Source organism: Carettochelys insculpta, chromosome 22 (assembly GCF_033958435.1).
Source record: "Carettochelys insculpta isolate YL-2023 chromosome 22, ASM3395843v1, whole genome shotgun sequence".
In the NCBI taxonomy this organism is placed as follows: Eukaryota; Metazoa; Chordata; order Testudines; family Carettochelyidae; genus Carettochelys; species Carettochelys insculpta.
The window spans coordinates 12,145,424-12,164,381 of record NC_134158.1 but is presented as its reverse complement, the minus strand read 5'-3'; the positions used below and the strand labels follow the sequence as shown (position 1 = coordinate 12,164,381).

The following is an 18,958-nucleotide window of genomic DNA, read 5'->3' as shown; positions in this document are numbered from 1 at the left end:
CAGCGGCCTCCGCCCCCCGGGGAGCCCCCCCCTCCTACCCAGAGCCAGGTGCAGAGAGCCCCCCACCCCCGCCTGCAGAGCGCCCCTCCCCCACCACGCACCCCCAGCTTTTCTTCCAAAATGTCTTTAATTGTTCAAAATCGCACCAACGGACAGACAGCACGCGGCCGGGCACGGCCCATACACTATAATACAAAAGAGGGGGCAGCCTGCCCCTTGCACCTGGGGGAGAGCAGCTGGAAAGACGGGGGGCAGCTGCACAGGCCCAGCCGGGGCACAAGCTCTGGGGCCCAGCCTGGCCCCCCAGCGATTTTTTCTGTTTTTCTTCTTTTCCTAAAAAAATGGTTTATACAAAAGTGGGGGGAGGGAGAGCTGCTGTGGGGGGAGAGGGGGCAAGCCGGAGGCCACACCCTGGGACAGCCCAGGGGCTGAGCCCTACAGCAGGGTTGCTAACAGGGACACAAGGCTCTGTACAGGGGAGGGGGGGGGCAGCTGCCACCCCCAGGACACAGGGTGAGGACAAAGAACTTCATTCCAGCAACTGCAACCAGTAAAACCCCCAACCCCATCCAGGCCAAGGACAGGGCCTGGGCCTGCCCCCCTGCAGCCACCCCCAGCCCCACGGAAGTGTGCTTTCCTTGGCAAGCAGGGCTGGGGGCCAGCTGTGGGGCAGGGGGCATCCTTCACTGCCCATCGGCCTTAGGCTTCTTTGGAGCAGATTTCCTAGAGGGTGCAAAAGCAGGGAAACTTCAGCACAGGCACCAGCACCTTCCCTCCCCGCCCTGCCCCCCCCCCCCACACCTGCCCCAGGGGAGCCAGTGCACCCAGCCCCTGCCCTCTGCCCCCCGTGTCTCTTCCCCACACCCCAGCCAGCACAACCCCAGGGCCCACTCTGCCTGGTGGGGTCCAGCATCCCCCTCCTCCCACTCAAGAAGACCGGCACAGGCACAGCCCCAGCACCCGCCCTCTGCCCCACCAGGGCCACAGGGACCTGCCCACCCCCCGCAGATGCTCAGCAGCCCTGGCCCATGCTGCTGGGCCAGCGGCTTTCTGCCCACCTCCGTGGGACTCACATGTCAGGAGAGGAGAGTGGCCGCTTGCCAGCTGGCTTGGCTGTCGCGCCATCCTTACTGGACTCTGCAGCACCAGACGGGAATTAGCAACCCAGGGCCATTCCCACTACCCACGCCCCCGTAGCCAGACCCCGCTGACCCAGCTCACCTTGCAGCCACCGCACCTGGGTGGCAGGCCCGTAGCCCTTGTCATTACGGGCGGCGATGCGGAAGATGATGGCCGGCTTGGTGGTGTAGTCGATGTGGGCATTAGACAGACTGCCTGACTGCACCAGGCACGAGGGGTTGGGCCCACAGTACACCCGCATGAAGGCCAGCTGGGCTGGTGCCGCACCCTTGGCCTCACCTGCCTGGGCACTCTGGATGGCCAGGTACACCGAGTATTCCACAATCTTCCCCGAGGTCACCGAGGGCGGCTCCCACGTGAGGTGGGCCCCGTCGGGGCTCTGCAGGAAAGGCAGGGTGCGCAGCTGGCTCAGGCCCACTCCCAAGCTGGGCTGGGAGATCTGCTCACCAGTCAGGCAAGTGGCAAGAGACAGAACAGCGGGGCCTGGGTGGTGGGGAGCAGGGGGTGCAAGGGGCCGGCGAGCAGGGGCCCCAGGGTGGGGAGGGTGTGGGCTTGCTTGGGGGGCAGGCTAGTCAGCAGGCAGACAGCCTGGGAACTCACCTTGCTGATCTTGATGGCGCAGGGGGCGCCGGGGAAGCCGGGCAGGCAGGTCTTGAAGGCAGAGATGTCGGAGAAGGGGCCGCGCCCGCAGGCATTCAGCCCAGCCACGCGGAACTTGTAGGCGGTGCCTGGCTGCAGTTCTTGCTTCTTCAGCTGGGTGTAGTCAGGAACTGTACCCGAGTCGTCCTGGGGGCCGACAGAAGGGGTCAGGTGGGGGATGGGGGCACTCAGTCAGCGGGGGAGGAAACAGGCAGGGGGCACTCACATCACCAGGGGGTGCATCACTGGGGGGCAGAAAGTAATGGGTCACCATCATGTTGGTGCCCTTGATGACTCCAACATCAAACCACTGGTTTTCCTTCTTCACCAGCAACTTCTGGGGCTGCGCCGAGGGGTCTGGCTTCTAAGGGGAGAGATGGGTCAGGCCCATACAGCCTCCACCCTGGCCCTCCACCAGTCCCTGAGCTCCCCTCCCCCCCACTCACCATGGGGGCAGGCTCGATGCCGTTGGTCACCTCAGCGAGGGGGGCAGCCGCCTGCAGCTTGGCTGGGCTGGGCCCCACCACCGGCTGGGGGGCCGTGAATGTGTTGGACGGAGCCAGGCCTGGGAGAACAGCACAAGGTTACCAAGTGCAGCCAGTCCCCCCCGCCACGGACCCAGCTCCCCCTCCAGCCACTCACCCTCAGCAGATGTGGGCGGCAGCAGGGCCACAGGGCCGCCCACGGGGCCACCCAGCTCACTGAGCCCGTTGCTCTCGGCCGCCGGGTCATTGAGGCTGTCGGCCGGCGCCAGGGCCTCGGTGGGCAGGGGAGCGCCGTGGGGCGGCTGGCCTTGGGCCTCCTGTAGCTGCTGCTGCTGCTGCACCAGGGCAGCCAGCTCCTGTGGCGTCAATACGATGGGGATGGCCGTGGGCTGCCCCTCGGGGCCCTCGCCCCCCAGCGCCCCCAGCTCTGCCGGCCCTGGCCCAGCCTCACCCGTCTCCATGGGCTCGCCTGCACCTGCAAGGGATGCGCTCAGTGAGGCAGGGTCCCCCATGCCCAGCCACCTGCAGCACAGCGGGCACTTGGGGACAGGAGCCACGGGCCAGGCACAGACATACCCAGCAGGGCAGGTGGCCAATGGGGCCCACTGGGTACAGGCAGGCAATCAGCAGGGAACTGGCTGCAGACAGAAGGGGCACGGCCTGGCTGGTGGGGGCTAGCAGGGAGCGGGGTCCAGGGGAGGGCACTCACCCATCACTGCCTGCTGGGCTGCCTGCAGCACGGCCTGGATGGCCAGGGCCTGGGCCTCCTCGGTGGCAGCAGCCTGTGCAGCAGCCTCAGCAGCAGCCGTCACCGCCAGCTCCTCGGGCGTCAGCCCTGTCACCATCAGGGTGCCGGTGCCTGCCTGCCCCTCGGCCATCAGCTCCTGTGGCAGTGCCAGTGGCTCCACCTCAGGGCCAGGCGCTGGGGAGGCGGCAGGGGGCTCCGGGCTCTCCTCGGGGGCGCCTGGCGTCGGGGGCTCTGCAGGCGCCGCTGGCTCGGCAGGGGGCTCTGGCTGCAGCAGCTCTGGGAGCGGGGCAGGGCCCGGAGCAGGGTGGGGCGCGGGCTCAGCTGCAGGGGGCTCCGCCAATGACGAGATACTCTGCGAAGGGGAGGAGTAACGCAGTGTCCAGTGCCTGACCAGGCACCCCAGCCCTGCCAGCGTACCAGCTAAGGCAGGGCTTGGCAGAGAGCCCGACTCCACTCCCCGGCCCAAACCCAAGCGCGGCAGCACTGAGGAGAGGAACAAGCCCAAGAACCACCTCCCCATAACCCCCACTGACTCCCTGCACCCCATTGCTCCCCCATGCCTCACCAGCTCGGGCAGCCTGGCCCCCTGCATCCCACTGTCCCTGCCTGTGCTAACACGGGCAGCCTGCACCCCAGTTGCCCCCAAACCCTCAGTGGGACTGGTAGCTCAGGCACGTTCTCACTGGCACTGCAGGTCCCGGCATGGGCGTGGACTGCGTCACGGTGGTCACAGCGCGGGTCTGCGCAGTGGAGATGCTGCTGGGGCTGCTGGGGGCTTCGCCCTGGGCCCCCTCCAGCTGTCCCTGCCCATTGGCACCTGGCGTCTGGTCTGCAAGGAGAGCAGAGATCAGAACCTCAGCAGCCCCACTCCCCCCAGAGCTGCAGGGACCATGCTCACCTTGGTTGGTGCCCATGCTGGAGGTCACAGTGGTGGCCGTGTGGGTTGTGCCTGTCTCGTGGGTCTCGCAAGGGGGGTTGGAGCAGATGTGGCGGGCTGGGCTCAGGGGCGGCGACTGGGGCTGGCTGGGCCCTGCCCCCCCAGTTGGCTGGGGGGTGGAAAAGGACGATGACTCAGCCGCAGCTCCACACACGCTGGCCGTCATGGTGGTACTGGTGGTTGTGGTCTGCTGTGTCTCGCCAGGTGTGCTGGCAGGGCTGTGCTGGGCCCCCTCAGCCTGGCCTGTGCCAACATTACACGTGGCTGTGGTGGCTGTGTTGGTGGTGCCCGTCTCATGCGTCTCACACGGGGGGTTGGTGCACACTCGCCCGGTGCCCAGGCTGGCTGTGCTCACAGGGCCCATCTCCTCTGACAGATTGGTGCACATGCGTCTGGCACTCGTGCTCAGTGTTGCTCTGGTGGCTACGTTAACCGCATCTGCGTCATTCGTCTGACTTGGGAAGCTGGCGCTCACTCTCCCAGTGGCCAGGCTCGATGTGGCTGCAGAAGCTGTGCTCGTAGTGCCGGTCTCGCACGGGGGGTTGCCGCACACTCGCCCGGCGCCCAGGCTCGACGTGGCTGTGGTGGCCGTGTTGGTGGTGCCCGTCTCGTGCGTCTCGCACGGGGGGTTGGAGCACACTCGCCCGGCGCCCAGGCTCGACGTGGCCGTGGTGGCCGTGTTGGTGGTACCCGTCTCGTGCGTCTCGCACGGGGGGTTGGAGCACACTCGCCCGGCGCCCAGGCTCGACGTGGCCGTGGTGGCCGTGTTGGTGGTGCCCGTCTCGTGCGTCTCGCACGGGGGGTTGGAGCACACTCGCCCGGCGCCCAGGCTCGACGCGGCTGTGGTGGCCGTGTTGGTGGTGCCCGTCTCGTGCGTCTCGCACGGGGGGTTGGAGCACACTCGCCCGGCGCCCAGGCTCGACGTGGCCGTGGTGGTGGTGCCCGTCTCGTGCGTCTCGCACGGGGGGTTGGAGCACACTCGCCCGGCGCCCAGGCTCGACGTGGCTGTGGTGGCCGTGTTGGTGGTGCCCGTCTCGTGCGTCTCGCACGGGGGGTTGCCGCACACTTGCCTGGCGCCCAGGCTCGACGCGGCTGTGGTGGCCGTGTTGGTGGTGCCCGTCTCGTGCGTCTCGCACGGGGGGTTGGAGCACACTCGCCCGGCGCCCAGGCTCGACGTGGCTGTGGTGGCCGTGTTGGTGGTGCCCGTCTCGTGCGTCTCGCACGGGGGGTTGCCGCACACTTGCCTGGCGCCCAGGCTCGACGCGGCTGTGGTGGCCGTGTTGGTGGTGCCCGTCTCGTGCGTCTCGCACGGGGGGTTGGTGCTCACGCGCCTGGCACCCAGGCTTGACGTGGCTGTGTTCATGATACACGTTTCGTGTGTCTCACTTGGAGGGTTAGTAGAGGCTTCCCCAGCCCCCACACTAGACCAGGCTGCCGCAGCAGTGCCAGTCCTATGTGTCTCAGTCGATGGGGTGCTGTATGCTTGCCCCTCACTAGACGTGGCCAGACCTGTGTTGCAACGGGGTTGGAGGTGGCCTTGCTCCCCTGCCACTCCGTCCAGGACAACCCTTCTTGCGCTGCTCGGCTGCTCAGTGGGCACATTTGCTTTGGCCGACATTGTCGTGCACGTGGCACAAGTCTGCTGGGTGGGGCATGGCAGGCTCTCGGCAGCCTTCGCCTTGCCGTCGGGCAGGCCTCGGCCCAGGAGCGACCAGGCCAGGGCGCCAGTCTGGGGAGTCTCACAGGGCTGGGCGGCTGAGGCCAGGCGCTGAGCACTGGTGGCAGGCACTGCTGGGGGGGGATTCGCCATCACAGCGCGGCACAGCTGCTCTGCGCACACACCAGCTTTGACTGTCATGGTGGTGCCAGTGGCATAGGTGTGCTGTGTTTGGTACATCAGGTTGGGCGGAGCTCCTGGGCCACCATCTGGCTGGCCCCGCCCCATGAGTGACCGGGCTGTGGTGGCCGTGTTGGTGGTGCCCGTCTCATGCGTCTCGCACGGGGGGCTGCCGCACACTCGCCCAGGGCCCAGGCTTGACGTGGCTGTGGTGGCCGTGTTGGTGGTGCCCGTCTCGTGCGTCTCGCAGGGTGGGTTGCTGCACACTCGCCCGGCGCCCAGGCTCGACGTGGCCGTGGTGGCCGTGTTGGTGGTGCCCGTCTCGTGCGTCTCGCAGGGTGGGTTGCTGCACACTCGCCCGGCGCCCAGGCTCGACGCGGCCGTGGTGGCCGTGTTGGTGGTGCCCGTCTCGTGCATCTCACACGGGGGGTTGCCGCACACTCGCCCGGCGCCCAGGCTCGAGGTGGCTGTGGTGGCCGTGTTGGTGGTGCCCGTCTCGTGCGTCTCGCATGGTGGGTTGGAGCAGACCCGCACCAGGCTGCCATTAGGCTGCCCAGCCTCCTGGCTCTCACAAACAAAGTGCACTGGCTGGGGCAGCCCACCCACATTGGCCACAACAGTGGCAGTAGCTGTGTTTGTGGTGCCAGTCTCGTGGGTCTCACAGGGTGGGTTGGAGCACACCAGGGTGACGGTACCTGGCTGTGGGTCACCCTGCCCCGCATCAGCGATGGTCACTGTGGCTGTGGGCTGCTCTGTGGTGGGCGAGGCCAGGATGGAGACAGGCAGGTCATGCACTGGCTGGGCATCCACCCCGCTTGGCGTCGTGATCAGTGTGACCTGTGTGGGCTGGGACACGGGCTGGGGACAGGACACGAGCTGGGTGAGGGGCTGAGCCAGGAAGGGCCCTGTGCCCCCCATGACAGCCCCTCTCTGCAGGGCACAGGCCCCCAAGGCCCCAGAGAGGAACCACCCCTCCCCTCCACCCCACACACGCGTGGCAGGAGGCCCTACCTGCATAGTGATGGTGGGCGTGCCCAGCCCCCCGGCAGCTGTCATGGTGCTCTGAGACGCAGAAACCGTGATGGCAGCAGGATTGATCACCTGGCTGGAGAGCGTGGCAATGGTGCCTAGCGTGGTAATGGGTGTGGCCAGTGAGGCATTGGTGCTGTGACCCCCTGCACCTGCCAGGCTGGTGGAGACTGTGCCCGTCACGGTGCCCAAGGTGGTGACTCCTGGGGACGCAGAGGTGGTCAGTACTCAGCAGGCTCTGCCCCAGACCCAGACCCAGACCCAGACCCCCCTCAGCCCTCTCCCCGGCCCCTTACCCGTGGTTCCTTTCACTACCAGTGTGGTGACAGTGGGCTTGACAGCAGAGACAGTGACGGGCGTGACGAGGCGTACGCCGCCCATGGGCACAGTGCGCAGGATGGTGCCAGGCTGCCCAGGCGCACCCTTCAGGACCACCTGCCAAGGATGAGAGAGGGGACAATGCTGGTGATGCTGGGGTGGCAGACAGGCCCCAGGTCCCCTGAATCTCCCACTCACCTGTGTGACACCTGGCTGCCCATGGGCTGTGCCCAGCTTGGGCACAGCTGTGATGATCTTGGCAGGGGTGCCTGTGCCGGAGGTCACAACCTTGGTGGTGAAGATAGTGATGGGGGACTTGATTCCAGGACTGCTGGTCACACCTGGGGGAAACCTGGGACATCAGGCAGAGCTGGGGGGAAGCCCCAGCCCCTGAGCCCCCCATAGTCCCCATCACCAGGCCTCTTCCCCTCCCATGGTGCTGCAGCTCCTCCCTTCTCTCCCTCTGGCCCCACAGCCCCAGCAGTTACCTGTGGCCCCGGACTGGGTGATGATGGCTGACATGGGGATGGTTTTGATGATGGTGGTGGTGCCCGCCTTGGTGGTGCTTGGCGAGACGCTGCTGATGCCCAGAATGGTGGGCTTCGGGCCAGCGCTGCCTGCCTGCGTGGTGGTGATAATGGTGGTGGGCTTTCCATCCGCCGAAGTCACCAGCTTCAGGATGGTGCCTGCAGGCAAGGGGCCCTTCGTCTGGGGGAGCAAGGAAGAGTTAACAGCTTGGCGCCCACACTGGAGCACAGCGCTCCGGGCTCCTGGGTCCCAACCCCTGGAGGAAGCACTCACCTGGATGATCTGGGTGACGGGGCCACTGGACGCCTGGCCAGTCACAGCCGATGTCTGCACTGGCTTAGTCTGGACCACGGACATCACTTTGCCCAGGTTAGAGATCTAGAGGGGGAGAGCCAGTGAGCTGTGCCCCAGCAGTGCCCTTGTGCCCCCAAGGGCCGTGAGGGACACTGGGTACCCCGACTCAGCTCACAGCCTCCCTAGCCTGGCCTCTGGCACTTACCAGTGCACTGCCCCCAGGAACAGAGATGGGGCTCTTCACCAGCGTGATGGTCTTGGTAACGCCGCCCACCACAGTCGTCATAACTTGGGCCTGCTGCGCCACAGTCACTGTGCCCGACTTGTGCACGGTGATGATGGGCCGCGTGGCTGCACTCGTTGTGCATGACACCGACGTGCCCACCTGGGCTGCAGCCGTCTTCAGCATGCGAGTGGCTGGGTTACTCACCTGGGGGAGAAAGGAGCCCGAGTTGGCCACCAGGGCTCCCTGCCCATCTCTGCGAAGGGAGTTAATGGGGGGGTGGCCTGGGTTCCTTGGTGCCACATTGCTCCATTTTTAAATCAAATTAGGTAGTTGGTTGTCGTATTATATACGATGACACCAAATCTTATGCCAGGTAGAAGCCGTTTCCTCCAGCCCACAGGGACAGCAGCAGCATCATTTCAAAAGCTGGAGGGGGGCGAACGGTTAAGCCTGCTGCTCTTTGAAGAGCCATTTGTGATGCCAGATGCTGCTGCTCCAGCTCCCTGCCCTGCCATGCTGAAATAGAGGAACTCTAACTGATGTAATGGCCAACAAGGTGGCGGGAGGAACCCTGCCACTAAACCAACTGAATGGATTCCCATTATCTCAGCATGGCAAGTCAGTGAGCTGCCCACACTGAACATGGAGGGCTGAGGAGAGCCACGCAAGAGGCAGCAGCGGCAGCCAGTGGAGCTCCTGTGTGAGGTAAGTTAAGCCTGGGGGTGGGGTGGGGTGGCGGTTTGGGGCTATTTTATGATGGGCCCCGGGCCACATAAAAAAAATCGCCACATGGCCCCCGATGAGAAAAGGTCAGTCTCCTGGACTTGCTTGAGTGAGAAGGAAAGAAGCCCAACCTGGGCCGTAAGTTAGCACGGTGTGAAGCAACCGACCCGGTTTGAAGCAGTTCTTTTCACTGTGCCAAAGCCCCTGCCATATGACGCTCCCCGGCTCTGGGTAGAGAGCTGTGGGGGCTGGGAGCCCAGATGCCGGGGTTCCCCCTCCAAGGACTCTAGGAAGAGTTGGGGGGGACTGGGAGCTTGGACACTTGCGTTCCCTGCCCAGCTGGGAGCCCAGACACCTGGGGTCTCTGCAAGGAGGAGGGATGCATCGAATTACAACAGGTGACCAGGAGCCCAGAGGCCAGGGTCTCTCCTGGGCTCCGGCTGGCCCTTACCATGACAGGGGAGGAGGCCACCTTGACAGTGGTGGGAAGTGTGGCAGTACCCGGGGACACAGCCACAGTCTTGACAATGGTGGCGCCAGCTGGCACACTCAGCACGGTGGGCGCAGAGGACGGAGGGATCTTCTGTGTGGCGGCAGCAGCAGCTGCAAGGGCGGCCATGCCACTCATCTGGGGGCTGCTGCCGATTACCTGGGGGCAGAGGGCAGTGGTCAGGAGGGCCCCAGGAGTGGGGCGAGGCGGGACATGCCTCTGCCCAAAGGTACTTACCGTGCCCTGGGCACTCTGCGTGGGCACCACCATGCGCACACCAGCTGGTAGTGAGGTCACTGTCACCGGGGCTTTGCCTGCCTGGCCAGCCGAGCGCACAGTCACCAGGGGAGGCCCTGGGGGCGCCTGGGGGCCTGTCACCTTCAGCACAGCTGGAACACCTGCTGGGCAAGGGCAGTGTGAGAGAAGGGTGTCCCCAAGTGGGCATGTTCAGTTCTGTACAGCTCAGCAGCTGTCCAGAGCAATCCCCCCGACCCCAAGCCCCACTCACCCTGCGTGCGGGCAGTGCTAGCCACAGGCACGGGCGTGCCAGGGACAGAGGGCAGCAGCTGGATGGTGGTGGTGGTGGGTGTGGGGGCAGCGGCCTGGGGCAGCAAGGTGATGCCCATCTGCGCCATAGGCTGACTGGCAGGCGGGGCGGGTGCGGCTGCAGCAGGTGCAGGGCTCTTGGGAGGGTTGACAGGCACGGAGGGCACAGGAGCAGGAGCCGGCGAGGCAGCCGCTGGGATGTCGTACTTCTGCAGCTGCAGCAGGTAGGTGTCGGCTGTGGGCACCGAGCCCCAGCTCACTTCCAGCGAGTTGGTGTTGGCCCGCACCAGCTGCACCCGCGAGGGTGCCGGGGGCTTCTCTGAGGGAAGAGAACGGGGTTAGTGCAGGCAACCCCAAGTGCACCTGACCCACCCTTCTGTTCCTTCTTCCCCCGCCCCACCTCACCGCCCAGACACTCACCCGTCTCCAGGTACCAGAGATCCTTGCAGCACACCTGGTTGTTCCAGGCCTTGCGATAGCCATCGCGCCCGCTCCAGATATAGAGGCGAGTATTGATGGACACGGCACAATGCCCCGCCCGGGCACGGGGAATGTTGTCTTCCAGTGTGTCCATAACAATAGGCTCCCAGGCCATTGAGTCTGTGGGGAAGGGGGCAGTGTCCCAGCAGGAGCATCACAGGGGGGAGTCAGGGGCTCCCAGGGGATCCCTGCCTGGGGCCTGGAGGGGGTCACAGGGTTCCCTTCCCCAGGCTGAGGCAGGCCAGCGGGGCGGTGCAGGGGAGGGGAGCATGGGGGGCAGGGTTCCCTTCCCCAGGCTGAGGCAGGCCAGCGGGGCGGTGCAGGGGAGGGGAGCATGGGGGGCAGGGTTCCCTTCCCCAGGCTGAGGCAGGCCAGCGGGGCGGTGCAGGGGAAGGGAGCATGGGGGGCAGGGTTCCCTTCCCCAGGCTGAGGCAGGCCAGCGGGGCGGTGCAGGGTACTCACCCAGGTTGAGACAGGCCAGCGTGTTGGTGCACTTCCATTCTTTCTCATGTGTGGCCACTTTGACATCATCCATGACAAGAGGCACCCAGCCCCCGAAGACATACATCCTGGGGGGAGGAGGGAGTTAGAGGTGCACCACAGGAGGGGTGGTCAGGGCACTCAGGGGACAGGGGCTTACTTGTTGCCGATGGTGGTTGCAGAGTGCAGGCTGCGGGGGAGGGGTGCCACGCCACTGAGGGTCGGCTTGTTCCATGTCAGAGTCTCTGAGGGCACAAAAACGGACACCCTGAGACTCCGCGCTGGCTGGTGCCCTGCTCTCGGGTGCGGCACCCCCCCTCCACCAGCAGAGAAACCAAGTCTCTGGTGTCTCTGCTTTCTGATGCGACTCCACCCTCACTGTGAGAAAACCCAGATGTACATCCTGGCTGCCCGGTGTGAGCCCCAGCCTGCCCCCAGGGGTCCAGGAAGAAAGCCCCGCACGCCCCGGGAGAACCCACGCGCAGCACGCCCCCTGCTTTTCCACAGTCCAGAGCAGAATGAAGCGTGGTACGCGCAGTGCAGAAGTGACGTGTGCTGCCATGTGACGAAGGGGGGCCCAGGGCTGAGGGTCTGGGGTACAGGGAGGGGCTCAGGGCAGGGATCACAATAAGGCATCTGGGCAAGGAGGCTCAAGTTAGGGCTCAGGGTTACCAGTTCTGTGCCAGGGCCTGCAGGGAGGGGCTCTCCCCACTGCCAGTCCCCCCTCCCCTGGGAGGGAACCCAGAAGTCCTGGCTGGGATACCAATGTCCAGCGTCCAGAGGTCACCAAGGCGGCAGCCGCTCATGCCTCCATAGATGATGAGTTTGGATTTCTTGTTGTCCCTCTCGGTGTACACCACAGCGGTGTGGGACTCGCGGGGCGGGGGAAGTACCCCATACGTGATGGGGATGTCCCAGGCCACCACGCCAGAGCCTGGTCGCAGCTCCAAGATGTACAGGTCGTTCAGATACCTACAGGGAGCACAGGATCATCGCAGCTCCTCCATCCCAAGTACCCACAAGCCCCTCACGGTCCGCCCTCCACTTCCCACTGTCAGAGAGGAGCCTCGCTCTGTGCCCCACTCCACCCCCACCAGCTGGCAGACACCCTGGCTGGAGGAGGTGCTAACTCTCCCCATCCCCTAGGCTGGAGAAGACACTACATCTGGCAAGCAGAAAGTGCAGTGCCTGGGACAAGCACTCACCTGGGAATGTTGTTCTTGGGGTCCTCACTGTCGTTCGCCAGTCCCCCAAACAGGTAGCACTTGTTGCCCACCAGGGAGAAGCTGTGGCCGAGCCGGGGGCAGGGGGGCGGCCCATTCTTGGGTGTCTTGGCCTTCAATCTCTTCCACTCCCAGCGGCTGGCCTGCGGGGGCCGTTGCAATGCACCCCTTCTCCATCAGCCCAGCCAACACATGGCAGTAAGCCCAGAGGCCCTCCCCTGCCCCCCAGTGCTGAGAAGAACCCAAGAGTACAGGATCACACCTCCTCTGACCCACCAGCCCCACTCCCACCCCACGGCTGGGAGCGAACCCTGGAAACCTGGCTCCCACCAGCTCCCATATTTGTCACGAGCCAGGCAAAAAGCCCCAGATTCCTGGCTCCCCCCAACCCAGGCAAGACCCTGGAGTCCTGGTTCTCCCCCACCCAGCACCTGCCACAAGCCAGGTGAGAACCCCGGAGTCCTGGCTCCCCACCCCACCTCTCACAAGTCAGGCGAGAACCCCGGAGTCCTAGGCTCGTCCCCTGCCTGCCATGAGCCAGGCGAGAACCCTAGAGTCCTGGCTCTCCCCGCCCCCCCACCATGAGCCAGGCAAGAACTCCAGAGTCCTGCCCCACCCCCCCCCCACCCCTCAAGAGCCAGGCAAGAACCCCGGAGTCCTGCCTCCCCCCCAGCCCTCACGAGGCAGGTGAGAACCCCGGAGTCCTGCCTCCCAGAACCCCACCCCATGCACTCAGCCAGTGGCAGCCTTACCTGCAGCTCATACAGGTCGCTGCTGTACTTGCCGTACTCAACCATGCCGCCAAAGACCAGCAGGCGGGTGCCGTCGCACACGAAGCCGTAGGCAGCACAGCCAGGGGGGATGTCTCCCCGCACGGCTGGGATGAACCACTGGTTGGTAGCTGGAAGTGGGGAGGGAAGGGAGAGTCTGGGCAGGAGACAGTGCCAGCTTGCAAAGCACCCCCCAACCAGCAGCACCCCCAGAAGGGGCAGGGCAAGTACCAGCAGGGAAAGGGGCTGCAGCCCCACACCTCACCACTAGGGGGCAGCGGCTCCCCATGGCTCCAGAGAGCCCAGGAGCTCACCACACATTCCCACACCCGGGGCTCCGGGAGACTCCCAGGGGGGTACCAGGCACGACCAGCCCACCGTGGAGAGGTTGCCCCTGCCCCAAAAAGCCAGAATAGGTTGTCAGCACCCTTGGATCCCAGAGCAGGGAAGGGCTGGCCACGCAGCCAGCAATAAAGAGCCCAGGAAATCCAGTTCCTAGGTGCAACCACCTGCCCTAACCAATGGCCCTCACTCCGCTCCCAGCAGAGCAGCTTCCCAGTGCTATCCAAAACCCTCTGCTTCCCCGACTTGGGCTGTGGGCCAAAGAGCCAGCTGGCACCACCTTCCTGAGACAACCCCACAACAGCTCCAAGGTGGGGGGTCATGGTTGGACTCCTGGGTTCTCTTCCGGCTCAGAGAGGAGTGGGGGCTGCTAGGTTACAGCAGTGGGGACGGTGAGCCAGGACTCCTGGGCTTGCTCTGGGGGCCCTGATGTCCAGGTTCTCTCCTTCTCTTAGGGGGTTAGAGAGCAGGTAGGAAATGCTGGGTTCCATACAACCAAACACAGCAACTGATGCAGAGTCAGAGGAAGCGGCAGATCTCCCAATACACCCCCAAGGCAAATACCCCAGTGAGTGACTGCTGACCACTGCCTGCTGCGCCTTGCTGAGTACTGGGGAACCCCCGCGGCACTTTGTGCCCCCTGCCCATGTGAGGGTGACACTCCCCACTCTCCCTGGGTGTGCAATCGCCCTCACAACTCCCCAGCCTGTGGCCAGGCTCCCTCCTGGCCTGATCGGGACAAGGTTAAAGCTGCGGCCACCCGGGCCAAATGGGAAAGTTGAAATAGGCGGGAGCTGGCTTGGCTTCCAAGTCAGACTTGGATGGCTGAGTGGCGGGGAGCCGGCGGGGCGGGGCTCCCCGCTCTGGAGGGGTGGGGGGGTCCCAGTTCTGCGGGGGAGATGGGAGGGGCGGGGGGGTCCCCGCTCTGCAGGGGAGGGGGGCGGGGCAGTAGGGAGGCCCCGCTCCGGAGGGGAGGGGGGCGGGGCGGGAGCGAGTCCCCGCTCCGGAGGGGCCCCGACCTGCCAGCTGCCACAGGCGCAGCCGTGCCCACCCGCTGACAGCGGCGGGCGCCCCGCACCCCACCTGTGTTGTAGACGTGCAGCTCATCCACGATGCCCTCGTTGCCGCCCCCGAAGACGACGATGAGCTCCTTGATGGCCACGGCGCGGTGCCCGTGGCGGGGCCGGGGCACGGGGCCCGACCAGCCCACCACCCGCTTCCAGCGCGGCTGCAGCAGCGCGGGGCCGGGCGCCGGGGAGCCCCCGCCGGGCGCCGCGGGCAGGGCCGCCGCCATGGCCCCCAGCCGCTGTCCTGCAGGGGGGGGCAGTTAGTGGGGGCCCGGGGTTACCGCCCCTCCCCCCGCCCCGCGCCGCCCCTCCCCCCACCCCGCGCCGCCCCTCCCCCCGCGGGCGCCCGGCACTGGGAGCCGCCATCTTGTGCCGCCGGGGGAAAATGGCGGCCGCGGGGAAGGAGCCGTCGCCTCCCCCCACCCGGCCCGGGCCCCACGCGCGCCGCCCGCGTTGGCCCCGCCCGGCCGCCGTCCCGCACGCGCGGCCCCGCTGTACGGCACCAGATGGGGCGGGGGGGCGGCTGCTGGACGCCAGGCGCCTTCACGCCGCCCTGGGAGCCGCCATCTTGCGCCTGCTGTGTGAGGAGAGCCGCTCTTCCTTCCTCCTCCAGGCTGGGCCGCGGCGGGGGCGGGGCGGGGCGCGCCGTACGGACTCCTCCCCCTGGGCGCCGCCATCTTGGGGCGGGCTCGCAGGGCGCCGCCATATTGCGCGGGGGTAGCCCCACCTTCCCGCGCCGCAAGCTGGCCACTCGGCCCGGGCTCCACTCCCCGCCTGGGCGGGAAGGCTGGACGCTGGGACCCCGGAGCTGAGCTCACCGCAGCAAGCCCCGCCCGCGCCCCCCACCAGGCAGGCCACCCCCGCCTGACGTCAGTGCTGTCCCCTTCAGACCCTCAGGCGGCTACCCCCGCTTGAGGGGCGGGGCGTCCCCAGAGCGCCGCCATCTTGCCTGGCGTCTCCCCCTGCCCCCGGCCAGTGACACGCGGGCCTCCGTCCGCGCGGCGCCACTGAGTCCGGGGCGGGCCGGGATGCTTACGCCCCGCCCTCCCGGGGGCGCTGCCATCTTGTCCCGCCCCCGGGGGCTCGAGAGTGCGCTGCGCAGCCGCCCTATGGAAGACAGGCTGCGTCCCTGCCCCTCCCCCGTTACCATGGCATCCGCAGCAGGCTCCGCATACGCCGCCGCTTGCGTCATAGGCTCAAAATGGCATCTTCCGAAGGCCGAGGAGGCCGCTACCCCAAGATGGCGCCCGCCCAATGCCCGGATGTAGCCGACTGAGACAGGGAACGCAAGATGGCGGCTTGCTCAGCCCTCGGCCCGTGGAGTCTCCAAGATGGCGCCAGGCCGCAATGCCCGGATGTCTCTCCTTCGTGAGGTACAAGATGCCGCCCTAGTCCCACCCACGGTGCCCGGATGTGCTACCCCTCCCATAACCTACTGCTACTTACCCGGATGTGAGCTGCTCCCCAAAATGGCCGCCTAAGAGCGCGGACACGGCCGTGGTTCAAGATGGCGCCCTGGCGGTGACAGCCTCCGAGCCCGGCTGCCGCTGCCACACGACCGAGTGCGTCGGGCACCTAGACAAGCACCCGGGCGCCACGCGCCGCGGACGCCGGCCGCCGCGGGTGGGGTGAGAGCTCTACGCGCAGCGCGAGCACGCTGAGGATGCCAACCCCCTGGGAGCCGCCATTTTGGACCCTTCTCATCCACACCCGTCGAAAGATGGCGGCGAATTCACGACCCGGATGCGATGATCTCTTTCACGCATGCGCAACATGCTTTCCTTGCCGCTCTTTGGTCAAGTGCGCTTGCACGTGACGTTTGCACCGCCTAGTGTCTCTAATGCGCATGCGTGTTCCGGCCCTCCTCGCCCGCGTCCCGCCGCTGTGCAGTACCGTTATTCTGTGCGCATGCGCACTCTGTCTCCAGTGCCCTTGCCCCGCGCTAACGGTTGTTGGGGTACCCGGATGTTGTCCGCCTGTTCCCCGCGCCGCTGCGTCCTTCGTGCCTGGTGCGAGCCCCTTCACCTCAGAACTCGCCTCGCGGCGCGGGGGGCCGATGGCACCCGGAGGCGGTGGGCCAGCGGCAGGCTTGCGTTGGAGCCGGCGCCGGGCTGCCCAGCGCGCCTGGCGCGGGGACACTGGACGCCCTCAGGGATCGCTCCAAGGTGGCTGTCGGGGTCCTGCCTGGCTTGGCGCTGTGACAAGATGGCCCCTGAGCTTCTGACACGCCCATCTAACCACTACGGAGGCTGCTGTGCTGCGGGCACACGCATCTCAGTGCCAAGATGGCTTCTTTCTGCCTTTCCCACGTAGCTGCTGGGCTCGGGCCTCGGCCACGGCCGCGCCAACATTTCTGCCAAGCTTCCCACCGCGTCTGGACAACCTCCGGGCTCCCGCCGCCGCGCTGACACGGCAGCTGAACCAACACAGATATTCACACCAAGCAGCGTCAGCACAGCCTCAGGCTCATGCCAAGCTCTCTGCTGTGCTCAGACAGCCGCTGAGCTCGCACCGCACCGCACCGCACCGCACCCAGTGCGGCTGTCTCTTGGGATTTGTTGGAAGTCACTTGGCAATTACCTGTAGAGCCACAGGTCCTGCAACCACATGGATGTGGGATGGGTCCTGCTGTCGCTTTCAAGGACAAGGCTGGTTTCCAGCCCGTGGGCTGCTGATGAGCACTCCCAGTTGAGAATGGACGGCAAGTCACAGACCCGCAAGTCGATTCCTTTTAACATTTTTCAAGGGCTTTGTCTGTGCCTGCCTCGTTATTTGTGAATATCTGGGGTTGACAATAGTACATCTCAGTGCCAAGCCCACAGCAGCCCCAACAGGGCTCTCACCACTCCCACAAAGTGGTGCCCAGCTGGTGAAGGGGAGAAATAGTGCTGGCTGGATTTCTTAGCTGACCAGCACAGCAGGCTGCCCCAATCCGAGGTAAACGGGTCCAGGGACAGGATACCCCAGCACCAACCCCACTAGACCACTCTCCTGCTGATTAACCACCCACCAGCCTGCCCTGCTGCTGCAGCACCTCCTCCCCCCTGGCCCCAGCAGCCCACACTCCCACTGACTCATCCCCTGGCCCCACCAGTTGACCACACATGCCCCTCCAGCACCACCACCTGCTCCCTCTATATGTGCCCCACCCCCAGAGGATGGTGAAAGGTTAGAGATGGCTGGTTGCCTCATGAGCAACAGGGACATATGTGACAGAGGGGCTTAGCTGGGTCCCATGGGAACAAGTCAGTGGTCTTTGGTAAGGAGAACTTCCCCATAGTACTCTAGAAGCCCAGGCCCAGATTGTTGGGAAACTAGCCCAGCCAGAGCATTAGTGGGAACCCAGGAGCTGTGAGTCAGGAGTGAGGGGCACCAGCAGGGGAGCCCAGGGCTGCATTAAGCAGGGGCTGCCAGTGGGAGTGAGAGGCACTGGCAGGGCTGGGGGAGCAGAGCTGGGCTAGTGGGGGTGTGGGTTGGGAGTCAGGTGCACTAGTAGAGCCGGGGTGAGGAAGGAGAAGCCTGGAGTGGGCTGGCTGAGGCTGCACCTGGGATTGGGTCTACAGGCCAGGGCTGCAGGCAGAGTTTTAGCACTGCGGGGGTTAAGCCAGCCATGGGCGGTGCTGTCAGCTCCACCAATGGCTGCACTGCCTTGCCCTGGAGTTCATGGGGTGGTGCCGGAGATGTGGGCAGACGCTGGGGGATGCCAGGCCTGACGACTGTGTGGCACTGCTGCATGTGGCCGGGGCCAGTATCCTGTGCCTGGCTGTGGTGGCCACAGGTGTCCTGGACAGTGTGGCTGTGGAGGTGGGATACAGCCACTATGCTGAGCCCCCTGTGCCCTGGCTGCCCTCGGTGCTGTCCATGCCCTGCAACTCGTTGGTCAATCTGGGCTATGTGGTGCTGGGCTGGCACTGGTTCCCGCAGGATGGCTATGGCTGGAGCCGCTACCTACAGGCCGTCTTTGCCCTGATGGCGCTGGGCTATGGCCCGCTCCAGTGGGCCCGGCTCTGGAGCCAGCACCCGCGGGCAGCGGTGCTGGACCAGTGGGTCACCTTGCCCATCTTTGCCTGGGCTGGAGTCTGGTGCCACTCCCTGGCCCAAGGCTGGCAGCCTGGCTATGCGGCGCTGGTAATGGGGGCCTCACTACTCAGCTACAGCCTGGCACTGGTCCATGCCCATGGCTTTGAACTGGTCCTAGCAGCACATGTGGCAGGTGTGGCAGCAGCAGCCTTGCGGGCACAGTTGCATCTGGGGGACATGAGCTCAGCATGGATGGCAGCAGCTGGCTTCAGCGCCTGTCTGGGCTTTGTGGTGCTGAAGCTGGGAGATACCTGGCTGGCCCAGTGGGCCCCGTTCCAGAGACTCAGCGGCCACTTCTGGTCCAAGGTGTGCGACGTGCTGCAGTTCCACTGCGCCTTCTTGTTTGCCGTCCGCCTGGGGAGGAGCCACCCTGCACCCTGAGGCACCAGCCCCTCTGCGGAGGAGCTGCCCTGCAGCCTCTTGCCCCAGGCACCACGCTGCCTTCCCTGCTCCTGGGGCCAGGCCAGCACAATAAAGGTAGTGCTTTCTGCATGTCTTAAAGAGGGGTGTGTGGTGCTGCTGTGGGGAGCAGGGCCCAGGACTGCAATTCCTGGGCAGTCTGGGCTGGAGGGTGCC

At 65.8% G+C, this 18,958-nt stretch overlaps 2 protein-coding genes across 7 annotated transcripts; one reads left to right on the top strand and one right to left on the bottom strand.

Annotated features, from left to right (window-relative positions):
- Positions 1 to 114: 114 nt before the first annotated feature.
- HCFC1 (host cell factor C1) lies at positions 115 to 15,986 on the bottom strand. 6 transcript variants are annotated; one of them, XM_075016869.1, is made up of 27 exons: positions 15,749 to 15,986; positions 14,319 to 14,546; positions 12,876 to 13,024; positions 12,106 to 12,266; positions 11,664 to 11,872; positions 11,061 to 11,145; positions 10,883 to 10,989; positions 10,361 to 10,540; positions 9,903 to 10,259; positions 9,632 to 9,792; positions 9,356 to 9,553; positions 8,161 to 8,385; positions 7,935 to 8,039; positions 7,622 to 7,841; positions 7,332 to 7,474; positions 7,112 to 7,250; positions 6,798 to 7,018; positions 3,911 to 6,644; positions 3,696 to 3,841; positions 2,974 to 3,364; positions 2,422 to 2,739; positions 2,226 to 2,344; positions 2,006 to 2,143; positions 1,741 to 1,926; positions 1,222 to 1,519; positions 1,074 to 1,137; positions 115 to 723 (listed from the first exon to the last, which is right to left on the bottom strand). In XM_075016869.1, the coding sequence occupies exons 2-27, from the start codon at positions 14,527 to 14,529 to the stop codon at positions 684 to 686; spliced, it is 7,305 nt and encodes a 2,434-aa protein (XP_074872970.1). In that variant the 5' UTR covers positions 14,530 to 14,546; positions 15,749 to 15,986; the 3' UTR covers positions 115 to 683. The 6 variants fall into 6 exon arrangements, with proteins under 6 accessions (XP_074872970.1, XP_074872968.1, XP_074872966.1 ...); XM_075016867.1 differs by lacking the exon at positions 15,749 to 15,986 and adding an exon at positions 15,450 to 15,627 and having other exon boundaries at positions 12,106 to 12,291; XM_075016865.1 differs by lacking the exon at positions 15,749 to 15,986 and adding an exon at positions 14,806 to 15,126 and having other exon boundaries at positions 12,106 to 12,291.
- Positions 15,987 to 16,206: 220 nt separating this feature from the next.
- On the top strand, positions 16,207 to 18,926 carry TMEM187 (transmembrane protein 187). Its single transcript, XM_075016875.1, has one exon. The coding sequence runs from the start codon at positions 17,966 to 17,968 to the stop codon at positions 18,761 to 18,763; it is 798 nt and encodes a 265-aa protein (XP_074872976.1). The 5' UTR covers positions 16,207 to 17,965; the 3' UTR covers positions 18,764 to 18,926.
- Positions 18,927 to 18,958: the final 32 nt, after the last annotated feature.

Excerpts from the sequence above, each read along its gene's own strand:
- HCFC1 (XM_075016865.1), bottom strand. The coding sequence starts at position 14,979 with ATGGCGGCGCCCAGGGGGAGGAGTCCGTACGGCGCGCCCCGCCCCGCC. Across the intron at positions 3,842-3,910 it reads CAGCATGGGCACCAACCAAG|ACCAGACGCCAGGTGCCAAT; the intron begins GTGAGCATGGTC and ends CTCTCCTTGCAG. Across the intron at positions 2,345-2,421 it reads GCCGCCCACATCTGCTGAGG|GCCTGGCTCCGTCCAACACA; the intron begins GTGAGTGGCTGG and ends CTGTTCTCCCAG.
- TMEM187 (XM_075016875.1), top strand. The coding sequence starts at position 17,966 with ATGGGGTGGTGCCGGAGATGTGGGCAGACGCTGGGGGATGCCAGGCCT.